At 33.6% G+C, this 12,340-nt stretch overlaps 1 protein-coding gene across 11 annotated transcripts; it reads left to right on the forward strand.

Annotated features, from left to right (window-relative positions):
* Positions 1-3,140: 3,140 nt before the first annotated feature.
* LOC129285471 (putative pentatricopeptide repeat-containing protein At1g16830) lies at positions 3,141-12,020 on the forward strand. 11 transcript variants are annotated; one of them, XM_054921199.1, is made up of 9 exons: positions 3,141-3,337; positions 3,923-4,142; positions 5,243-7,333; positions 7,412-7,529; positions 8,635-8,699; positions 9,853-10,005; positions 10,219-10,332; positions 10,633-10,764; positions 11,692-12,020. In XM_054921199.1, the coding sequence occupies exon 3, from the start codon at positions 5,259-5,261 to the stop codon at positions 7,239-7,241; it is 1,983 nt and encodes a 660-aa protein (XP_054777174.1). In that variant the 5' UTR covers positions 3,141-3,337; positions 3,923-4,142; positions 5,243-5,258; the 3' UTR covers positions 7,242-7,333; positions 7,412-7,529; positions 8,635-8,699; positions 9,853-10,005; positions 10,219-10,332; positions 10,633-10,764; positions 11,692-12,020. The 11 variants fall into 11 exon arrangements, with proteins under 11 accessions (XP_054777174.1, XP_054777179.1, XP_054777171.1 ...); XM_054921204.1 differs by having other exon boundaries at positions 9,880-10,005; XM_054921196.1 differs by having other exon boundaries at positions 8,648-8,699.
* The last annotated feature ends 320 nt before the right edge of the window (positions 12,021-12,340 follow it).

The raw sequence follows: 12,340 nt of genomic DNA on the forward strand, positions 1-12,340 counted from the left end.
CGATGACGCAGAGACTCGAGTGAAGGACAGTTGCAGTGGCACCAAGCGCAAGCATGGGTGTGAGAGAGAGAGACTGTGGGCGTGAGAAATGAAGCTAAAAAGGAGGAAGATGAGGAAGATGGAGCAGATGTAAGTTGAAGCCAAGAAGGAGGAAGATGAGGGTAGTTGGATCATTTAGCTAGTTTTTATTGCCTTTTTTTTTTAATCCTACATACCAAACATGAATTTAAATCCTTATTTTTAGATCCAATCTCATTACCAATCCCATTTCCAATCTCATTCTCAATCCCATAAAATTCAATACTTTATACCAAACAGGGCTTAAGATGGTCAAATCTTAAAGACAACCCACTCCCAAACCAAACATACGATTATCCAATAAGCTAGGTTGCAAAGGTAAGGGAACGGATATCCAATACGATATGATATGATATGATGATGTGGCAAATTTGCAAAATTTTAAGATACAAGTACGGGAATATTTATAATACGTATTTCAACATTTTATGATATAAGAATAGGTATTTTGATTTTTGAATAAGAATTTCTAAAATAATTTAAGGATATTTATAATAATTAATCAGAATATTAAGTATTTTTTTTAAGTTTTTAAATGATATAGTAAAAAATTATTAAAAAAAATCACATTACAAATGTCAGAATATAGGATATATATGCTGAAATATCTTACAAATATCGTATGAGATACGGATACGTTTACTTTTTTGAAGTATCCATACTTCATAAGAAATAAGAGGTGCTCAATGATCTCAATATCAACTGCACAAATAGAACAAAGGGCATTATATCCTCCACGTCTCCAAACAAGAGCTTCATTTGTTGGAAAAGATTTAGATAACCCCATCCAAATAAAATGATGGATGTGGGGTATCGTTGGAATCTACCATAAGAGCTTCCTAGAGGTATGTAGAGATAGAGAAAGAGGCACTAGCTCGCTTAACGTTGTTGGTTTTGTTCTTCATGCTTAACGTGTACCCCTGTTTAACAATATAATTCCCATTGTTAATGCCAATCCATACAATCTTGTCTTTGGTATCCAATTGGGATAAAAGAATTTGGTAAATGGTGTTGGCTGTTTGTTCATCAATAAGCAGCAGCAAACTTGTCAAATTCCACCTTCTATTCTCTATTAAATAGGCAACACAGAGATCTGATTTACTATCCAGGGTCGGTTAGTATGGAGCTTCCTTCCTATGAGGGAAGGGATCCACTGATCAAACCAGATTCAGGCAAATTCGCCATTGCCAACCAGCATAAATCCTTCAATATAAAATCCCTATCAGAAATAATACTAGACAAGCACCAAGAGGCATTGGCTCCTCTTTTTGCAGCAAGCAGATTACATTTGGGGAAATAAAAAGCTTTTAGAACCTGAGCCCAAAGTTAATCAGGGTTTTGCATAAGTCGCAAAGCAGTTCTAGCTAGATGGGTATTATTGTAATTAATGAAATCTTTAAATCCCATACCTCCTTCACTAGTTTGATAAGTTTAGCCCAAGCTATCCAGTGAATTTTGTTGCTAGAAACGCTGCCACCCTACCAGAATTGTGAGATAAGGCTATTTAGTTCCTTACAAGTCTTGACTGAGAATTGAAAGCAAGTCCTAGGATAGGTTGGGATAGCACTGCAAACATAGTAAAAAAGAATCTCAATGACATGCTTTGAGACTCACATATGAAAACTGAGGCAATATTCTTTGTCTGTATCAATAATCCTCACTTAAGTCATTCAAGCGACCCCAGTTAATTTCATTAAAATTTACCATTCAATTTACAAAGGAAAACTTGTTAATAAGATTCAATATGCACAATGTATATTTATAATATGAAGTTTATTTGTCAAAGACTAATGAACTTATCATTTCATTAACATCTACTTATCAGTTTATTGATGTTTACTTGCATATCGAACATTGTTAATAACAAGTTTCCCTTAAAAAAATTGACAGCTAAATTTTACTAGAATGAGAAGTTTACATATTATTTTGACAAGTACACCTTATTTTTACATTATGCATAGTGAACTTTGTTAACAAATTCTCCTTAACAAATTAACAAGTAAACATTACTAAAATAACAAGTTTACTTGACATTTTAACAAGTAAATTTTAAGTTACAAACAAGTATTCCGCATTATAAACCTTATAACAAGTTTCTCTTAATAATTTAACGAGAAAATGTTACTGAAATGACAAATTGACATCAACTTATATTGGGTTTCTGGCGATTGCAAGCACTAGCAACAGGCAGAGAGGGTGGACTGATTTTTTTAAAAAGATAAGTTAGGGCCATTTTGTCATTTCTCATACAAACAAATGTTCAATTTGGTCTTCAATCTATTAGTCCTTTTCAGTATTAAATTGCTAGAGTAATCCTTCTTTAATATATATTTTTTTAAAATAGGATGACTGTTAAGTTTCAAATTAATAAAAATTAAATTTTTTATATTTTTTTAAAAAGATATCAATTTAAATAATTATAAATTTAGAAATTCAGATAAAGATACTTAAAATGTTTTTTTTTGGTCAAACAATGTTGTTAAATGTTATTCCTCATTTCAAATTATAAGATAATTTGATATAAAATTATGCATAACTATAAAATTTAATAACAATACTTAACAAAATTATCAATTTTAAAAATACACTTCATTTAATATAATTTTAAATTTATAATTATTTCAATTATTTTGGATGATTAATATTCAGGTTAGTAGGCGGTTTAAACTTTGAATTATATGTTCAGAATCAATTTGCACCTTATATTTATAATTGATATATTTTAAATCTTGAACAATTAAAGTTGATACATTCTTATGCCTACCATTAATTTGAAGTCTTTACTTTTTAAACATATAATGGATATAAAGTGTGGACCTTCACTTAATTAACGGTGATGGCAAAGGTATATCGACTTTAATTATTTAAAATTTAAAATTTATTAATTATAAATATAGAGTTCAAATCACTCTTAACTTATAATTTAGATTCTAAATTATATATTAACCCTTAATATTAAAAAAATATTATCAATAAAACCTTGTATACTTTGGGACGAGAGGGAATGCAAAAGAACTCACGTGCCGTGCATCCCTATATCCTCCGACCCTCGCCGTCTCATTTCTCAGTTGTGTCCCGGCTTGCGGCGCCTGTGTGTGCTCCGCGAAACTCGTCTCGCCGTTGGCGGGTCTTCTCTTCCTCCCTCCGTGTTGTCCCCGAAGCTTTCCCTCCTGCAGTCCATCCCGTCGTCCTCCATCGTCGCTGCCATCCGTCGTCCCTCCATCAGTTAAATCAGCTCTGTCATCTCTCCTTGCTGACGGTCTGTTGGTCTCTGTTGTTCTATGTTTTTCTAATATATACATATATATATTTATATGAAGCTTTGCTAATGTGAAACGTCTAATACAATTCCTGAAAGAAATGATTTTTCAATGGTTATGTGTGGAATTTTACTTGCTAACTAAGGTTGTATGAACTAGTTAAACGTGGTGGCAGAAGATAAGTAGGAGACTCCTCGATAGGATTCTTAGTTAGAAGCTTTGCTAATGCATGTTCCATGGCGTGCCTTAATGGATTATTGCCAAGCATTTTGTGTGCCGGCATAGAGTGGTTTCTTACTAGTATCAAATGTGAACAAAATCATATTAATTTCATTATAAGCGTTTCAATTAATGTTCGACTCTAGCCGAACCATAACTAATTGATCCACCGGGTCACTACAATTTTATAAACTTTGAACAAAACTCGTGTGCCATAAAAATTAATGTGAAATTAAACTTAGCAACAGCGACACTGAATTGAACACGTTTTGCTACATTGCTTTGTATGATATCTCCGTATAGGATTCTTAGCTCATACTAGTTGACTCAATTTTTTTGAAATCTTTAACATATTGATATCTCAGTATAGGTTTTGAAGGGCCAATGACATTGATCGAAGCCTAAAACCTAGAGATTGAGGGGATTTGTGTGGCCTGAGTCACTCTCTGCGTTATTCCTTTGTATCTTGGGCTTCCCTCACAAAACTGTGAAATGGTATTTATATTATGGAGGGATGCTTGTAATGGAGCAACCAAGCTTCTCATTCTCTCTTGTGAATACTCTTTCATTTGCTATTAGTTCAAGGTAAGAATTTTGAGCCCTAAGTGTTTTGTCAGCTTGATACTTAGTTGGGTCTTCTCCTTTTACTTTCTTTATGCTTTTGGTTTCAAAAGAATTAGCTTGGAAGTTATAGTCCTTTTTTTTCTTCCAATCATTCTTTCATACATGAGCACTGGTGAGGAGAGAAGAATAAATAGTCTTGAGTCTTGTGAAAAGGGGTGGAAGAAGACCAAAGAGAATACTTAGTGAAGTTGTTGAACAAGACTTTTTGGTTAACACTATGTCTAAAGGCTTGGTTGTTGATAAAGTACAGTGAAATTGTGTAATCCATGTAGCCAACCACATTTAATGGGATAAGCCTTGTTGTCGTTGTTTTCATACATGAGCATCCCTCACAGGAAAATTTAACAGTGGTGAGCACGGTTTTACTTGAATTCTCCTTTAAAGCTTGAATTGGAATTTCCTTCTAGGTTTTATGCCTATAAATTCATGTGCTTCCTCAAGAAAATTTTTACAGATGGCGTATTTTTAAAATTGAGACATTGGTCTGTGTAATAAGAGTTGAGGCATTTCCATTATGAATTACACTGGCAAAGGGTGTAAAAAAGTAAACTTGCTGTCAAAGAATTTGGATTTAGAGAGTTAACCACTTTTCTTATTCTTTGACCCAAAAGTTGCTTATTTAGGGTGTTTAATTTGAATGGTGCTGATTTGCTTGAAGTGGACCTTCCATCAACATTCAAAGATATTGTTATGAATTTGGTCATGAGTTGACAATATTGATTGAGTCTGTTATCACATTTATGATGTTTAATATGATATATGGATATCTTTTCAAAGTATTATGTTTTGTTATTTTCTTATATATTTTTAGAATTTATTTACTGATCAATTGTTTGATTTTTTTTCAGGCATAATTTTCTTTTAACAAAACTTTTAACTATTTTTCTTGACAATTTTGTGGTTTGTATTCATCAAGTTATTTACTTTTCTATTAGCTTGTTAATGCCAGGGTGCTCTTGGTAGATTTAATAGTTTGTGTTTTGTTTATGTAAACCATTTTTACTTGTCATATCAAAAGGGTGAGTGTTTAAACTTTTCATGTCTCCGTGCTATGTGGAAAGGTGATCTCCCTTGGAAATGTTATGGAGAAACAGATGGACTTTGTTGACAGTGTCAAACCAAATTATCAGAACACTGCCTTCCCTTTCATTTCACTATTCTGGGCCATTTCCAAGTGGAACTTATCAAACTAAGAAGTTTTCTTGCAACAATTCTGATTCAGAATTTCCTCAGAAAGGCAAGCAACTTTTGAATAGTCAAATCATACGCTCCACTTTATCAAGCTGCCCATCTGATTTAATTTCTTTGAGCTTCTTCATGTGGTGTTCCCAACAACCCAATTACTTTCATGATGTGGAAGCATTTGATTGCATGATTGGTGTGGTTCGACGCCTCACTGAACAGTATAAAACAGTCAAAGGAATTGTCCTAGAATTGGAGACTGTTGGGTGTATTATGAAGGCAAAAGTTTTTTTGATTTTATTGAGGATTTATTGGCATGGAGGAATGTATGACATGGTTTTTGAGGTGCATGAGCAAATGGTAAGTTGTGGATTTACACCTAACACATTTGCAAGAAATGTAGTAATGGATGTTCTATTTAAGATTGGACAAACTGACAAAGCTTTGAAGGTTTTAAAAGAGACTCAGGTCCCAAACTTCTTGACCTATAATATTGCCCTACTTCATCTTTGTAAGTTAAATGATGTTGATCTTATTCGTCATGTTCTTAAAGTTATGTTAAGGATGAAGTATTATCCTAATGCTAGGACATTCGAAATGCTTCTCAGTTGTTTTAGCAAGATGAATAAGCTCGCAGAGACATATCAAATTTTGGGTCTCATGATCTCTTTTGGGATCACAATGTCCTCAAAAGTTTGGACTATACTTATCAACGGATTTGGTAAACAGCATAGGCTTCTTGTTGCCACCGATATGTTGAAAAAGATGATTGAAACTGATTGTTCTCCTAATGTCGTGACTTATACTACTTTGTTCAAGGCTTTTATGGAATCCAAATTGATTGCTGATGCTTTTGGGCTTTTAGATACCATGGTTTCCAGAGGCCAAAGTCCTGATTTAATTCTATATAATGTATTAATTGATTGCCTTTCAAAGGTTGGAATGTACCAAGATGCTATTGATGTTTTTTCAAGCTTGTCAAAACAAAATATAGCACCTGATTCCTATACTTTTAGTTCATTGTTGTCTACAATATGCTTTACTAGAAGGTTTAATCTTTTATCCAAACTAGTTCGTGGACATATCGCAGATGCTGATCTAATGTTCTGCAATGCACTTCTAAATTCTTTTTGTAAGGCTGGGTTTCCATCTCTTACTGTGGAATTGTACAATTATATGATTGATAGAGGTTTTTCACCAGATAAGTATACTTTTTCTGCATTACTTAGAGGTCTCTGTGGTGCAAGAAGAATTGATGAAGCATTAAATGTGTACCGTGGTATTATTATGATTTGTGATGATGTTGATGCTCACATCCATACAGTGGTAATAAATGGGCTTATCAAAATCGGCAAACATCACATGGCTATTAAAATGTTCAAAAATGCAATAAATGAGAAATATCCACTTGATAGCGTATCATATACAATTGTTATTAGTGGACTTCTTAAAGGTGGAAGAACTCAAGAGGCATGTACATTGTATGAAAGGATGAAGGGCAATGGTCTGACACCTAATGATCTTACATGTAATATGATGCTGTCAGCTATTTGTAAAGAAAAAGATCGTGAAATAGTCAATTGGATGCTACAAGAGATGATTGATTTGAGAATAGAGCTTAGGGATAGAAGTTTCTTACACTTATGTAAATATTTAAGTGTTTCAAACACCTATCTTTCATCTTTTAAGTTGTTGAATAAGATGAGAGTCTTGGGCTTAATCCCTCCCAAGGCATTGCCTGATTCATGCTTCGTTGGACATGGTAAAGGGGCAAAAGCAAATTATGAATACTGTAGAGAAGCTTTTACAGACTGTAACACGGCCCTAGATTCATCCAGTTCTGAAGATCTCTGGAATGTGAATGCTGCAGTTTGTTGAGCTCTTCAACTTTCCATATAATATATTTCTGCTTAACTGGTTTGAGACTTCTTTCCTGTGATTCTCAACAATGTATTCATGCTTGGGAAAATGTACGCTCTAAACTTTCTGCCTTTTTATGTTACATTTTTTTTTCTTCTTTTCCTTTCATAATTGGTCTTTGGTGTTAGTTTTTGCAGGATTGTAGTCATTTGATCCAATAAGATGGATTCTGTTTGCATGTTTGATTGGAAGTCTAAGATTCAAGCATGTGTCAGTTGAAGAAGTTCTCTGCTTCGGGGTTATCTGGTAAGCCTAAATTGTTAGTTTGATTTGCTTGGCTGATTAATGTTCTTGTATGTCAACGCAAAGGGATAGATCAACTTTTGTCTCGATCCCATTCGTAGAAAAAAGCCAAAGTATTCATGGGTAGCACATATACCCCTGTCACCAATGTAGTCTAGAGTTAATATTTGAAGGAAGAATATACTAGCTGCCTCTATGCAGCAACCTTGACTCCCACTATTTAGCTTTGAATTTGCCAAGCACAAGCAAAGAACTAAAGGTAAATCTCCCATGCAACCAAAATTTTGGTGGCATTGATGTAAATCCACTTGTCTGATGAGAAACCACAACCTCAATGCCATGAAAGGTTTTGTGCTGATTGCATAGCAAGTTAAAATTACAAAATACCCATGCTTTAAAAAAATTTCTAGCACTTGTGTGTGAGTCCCACTTGTTTTTCATATTTTCTGTTTATTAACCTAAAGTGATTAATTTATAAAATTTCTAACTTGCCCCCTCTACTTTATTAATTTTGACCAGAACTCCAAAGTCTATTTATTAGGCCCAGTCCCTCAACTCCTTATCAAAGATCAATACCAGAATATGGCGTTCCTTCACCCTCTCCCTCTGGCCTGTATATCATCTCTGGTCACCTCCTCCAGCCCAAGCTTGTCGTCTTTGTTTGTTTCTGCATCTGCCAAACTGAAATGCTTGTTTATGTCCTCCAACTATTTTGACTTTGCTCATCCAGGCTTGTTCTCTTCACCTCACACCAAGCCCCTCTACTTACCTTCCCTCTTTTCTGTTCAATTTGTTCCATTTCTATTTTTCCCATGTCTTTGTCTCCTTCCCTCATTCCTTCTGGTAGAAAGCCAAACTCTGCAATGACTTCGTTTCTATCTATAGATTTATTAATTTCCTTTTTTATACAACTATTAGCTATCCAGTATAATTGAATCAAATTTGAGCATTACAATGCTCGATTTGGAATAGCTCTGCCAATGTAATTTTGTCTGCTCACAGCGTTTGAACTTTCAACCTTGCTTAAGAGGTTCTTGCCGTTGTATCTTACTACCATTGGTAGATTTATTAACTTCTTTCACTTTGTTTTCTCGTGTTCTAATCTTAGTGCATTGTGGCAGTGGTGGCAAGAATACTGCATAGGGCAATTGCTTTAATCATTTCTTTGGAAATGTAAGCTCTTTTTTACAATTTCCCTCTTCTAAATTTGTTCACCTAGTAGGTTGTTTCCTTAAATCTAAGCCAAGAATTTTATTGAGTTTCATTGATATTTCAATTGGATCTTGCGTAAAAGAATGATCTATAAAAGACTGACCCACTTGTTATCCTCTTGCTGGTTGAGGGAAATTTTAATTTCTTTTTTTCTTTACCTTGGGTTGAAGGGCAAATTTTCCCTGGAAGATTTTTTCCAGCTGCAATTGGTATCCTTAACTTTTGAATGACGCAATGTTATCCAAAAGTTTAAAATATGGTGCAATCTCGTCCTCTAATAATGTTTGATCAATATTGACCATTAGTTGAAAAATTCTGACTAGGGTTAAAAAGAAATTTTGTTACAGAAGTTTGTCTGAAGGAGTAATTAGTATCTTAAACTTTTTATTGGTGCAATGTTTGTGGGTTATCAACTTTCAAATCAGAAGAAATATTCAACAACCCCAAAATCAGAAGAAGATTTTATGTTGAATTATATTGAACACCTTTAAGTTAGAATCTGAGCTAGTCTATGTTATCCATGAGTAAGTTTGAACGAGTCTATATTTAGCCCACGGTTAAGATTGCTCAAGCCGAGACTTGTTCATGGACACATGTTTGGACTTGCTCATGATTATAGGTAAAATAAGGGCAAGTCCAGATTTTGCTCAAGGGAAAGTCTATAGAGTGCTTGGGTAGAGTTGGTTTGGTGCCCAAGCAACCTTGGGTTAGGCCTCTTGTTAAAATTTGAAAATATGAACCATTTTTTGACATTGATAATGGGTTATGATTTTTTTTTTTTAATTTGACCATTGATAACTCAAAAATATTGTGTTAATTGAAAGTTTAGAATACCGGTTGCACCTTCAAAAAAACTTAGGAAAAATTGCTCTTTAACTCTAATGAAAAGATTCCAATTAAAGGTCAATGTGGTTCAAGCATTACTATAGGGAGACTTTGCACCAATTTTTAAACTTCCAAGGTAATAACTCACTAATTAAAAGTTAAGGATACTACTTGGAATTATGCTTGCTTATTTTTTAGTCCAAGTAGCGACCTGGGTTTTGCTCTGAGTTTTTACTATCATCCAACAGTTATGAGGCTTTTGCTTCTATTCAATATATAATGATTGAAGGTAATTTTGGTTGGTTAATCCAATCAGTTCATCAATGGTCAGCAAGGATGATGGTCCTAACGATTATCCAGCACGTAGTTCGTGTGTACCTATCTCACCAGTGCAAATTGACATGGGTTACAGGTGTAGTTTCACCTGCAAAAAATATCCAAGGTAAATTTGTCCTTTAACCTTTTTTTAATCACAAATATAATGTCAAATGTGTAGAAAATTATTACTGTATGTTTATTTCAATAATCAGTTCATGTGACATGTTTGCTGATTCTGTGATAATAAACCATTATTGTTGGCAGTTATATTCAGACTTATAAATTTTAAACAGTTATTTATGATCAGCCTTGCTTATCTGGTCTAGATTTTTTGCAGTCCATCATGACAAATGTTTTTGTCACTGGTTGGTTCTATTCAATATCATGCGCTCGCAGACAAGGCAGTGGTCGCTTTTGCTGACTTGAAACAGGACAACGTCTTTTTGTTAAGGTAAAGATTGTGTAGCTTGTAAAAGGAAGATGCAACATTTCCTCTCAGCCGTAGTCTTGGACGTGCATAATTCATAACAAGTGATCTGATAATAGATAAATCTAAAAATCATGCTTACTCATTGTTAATTTTATGTTGATGATCTTCCATCATTGAAATTGCTTTATCAGTTTATGTGAATTTGATACTCATTCAGATACACACGTATTCCTATTCAAGCATAACCATAGAGTTGTTCCTCCAATCTTACTTTTGCCTCTTACTGGGACTGTCCTCTTTCTCATCGTATCATGATCCCAGCTTGCTCAAGACACTTGAATTTGATATTTATGACGCAATTGGAAGTTGTGATGATACTCTAACAAAAGCTGTTATAGTGATCGTTGGTGATGTAGGTGTGAATCAACTTTCTGATGACAAGGATTGTAGAAGGTATGCATATGACATCATTTATGCTTTTGGAGCTAGCTTGCTTTATGGGATTGGTTTGTTAATCTGGTTTATTTTCTTCAATTGGTCCCGATTGCAAATGTTTTTTATTATTTTTTTAAATAAGGATATGGAAGAGTGAAGACTCCTAACTAAATGAAAAGTGACTACGATTGGAGTGGGCATGTAAAGTTGATAATGAGTGAGTCAGAATAGACACTACCTATCTGTCCTGTGTGCTAATCTAGTTTGTTTCCACTCAATCTAATCTTTGTCGGTTGTGTTTGGGTTATTTACTTTTGGGGAAAGGTTGGAGGAATAATGAGAAACTTGGATTTTATTCTCTTCCATTCTTTTTACGTCTTTCAGTTCAAAATATAAGCCTTTTTAGAAAAAAAAATTGTATACTAATAAAGTTTTCATTCTCATAGAAATACCCATTATCTTCTTTTTTAACTCTTAGTCTTAATTACTAATACACTTCATGATGAGTGAAAGATACTTTTACACAACGATATGGATTAATAAATATGAGAAGAAAAAAGAGAGAAAAATTTTACATGTACTAGATTGTATATATTTTAAATCAAGTTTAGTTAAAGGAAAATGCTTGTATTTTGAATTGGAGGGAGTAATTTGGATCATTCAAGTTAATTGTGGACAATTTAGATTTAATATTTTAAAAAATTGTTATTAAAATGTCAACATTTGGATGAATACATAATTAAATTTAGACAATTGAAATTTAATCTGAGCAATCTAAGTTTGAGAGGAGAGGAGGGGTGAGAGCGAGAAGTGGAGAAGTAAGTTCATAATTGTGTGTGTGTGTGTGTGTGTGTTTTCTGCATATAAATTCTCTACAATGTACCCTTAAATCTTCATTATCTTTTTAGCTATGATTTCCTTTTTTTTTTTTTTTAATTTATGCAGTTCGAGGGAATATAAAGAATTTGTACATGCAAAGGAAAATAGTGTTGTGAAAACATCTTTGGTGGACGTGGATGCTGCTAAGTGCTAGCACTTGTTTAAGATAGAGTTGTTTAGAAAGAGAGCCAGCGATGCAAAGATTTACCAGCATGCATTGATTCTGTTGAAGTGCGAGATTTTATGTTCAAGTCTGTTTTAATGTAGAAAATGTTTTTAGGAGTTATCATTCCTCATGCCCCGCTTGGCACATGGAAGTGTTTATAGTGGAAATGAAAATAAAAAATAGAAATGAAAGGGAAAGTGAATGAAAATAGAAATAATGTTTAGAAGTATGTTTGGCATGCATATGAATGTGAGATAAAAATTATATTTAATAAATGTAATTATATTTTCTACCTGTTGAACTAAACGTAATTATATTTTGAAAAGTTCAAAATACACCTAAATGTTTTTCTTAAAAAAAAAAAAAAAGAAGTCTTCCATCGTTCATCATCCCCTAGAAGCATTGTGGCCACCCCCACCAAATCTCAAAACACAAACAAAAACAGTCAAAGTTGGAAGTTGGAACCTTTATTATCAAACGTAACTTTTAATCAAGCACGATAAAACAATATGAACACCAAAGTTGAAGAACCAAAAATCAGAGACTTGA

Source organism: Prosopis cineraria, unplaced genomic scaffold (genome assembly GCF_029017545.1).
Source record: "Prosopis cineraria cultivar Desert tree isolate PC_DT_omini unplaced genomic scaffold, ASM2901754v1 PC11, whole genome shotgun sequence".
Taxonomy (NCBI): Eukaryota; Viridiplantae; Streptophyta; class Magnoliopsida; order Fabales; family Fabaceae; genus Prosopis; species Prosopis cineraria.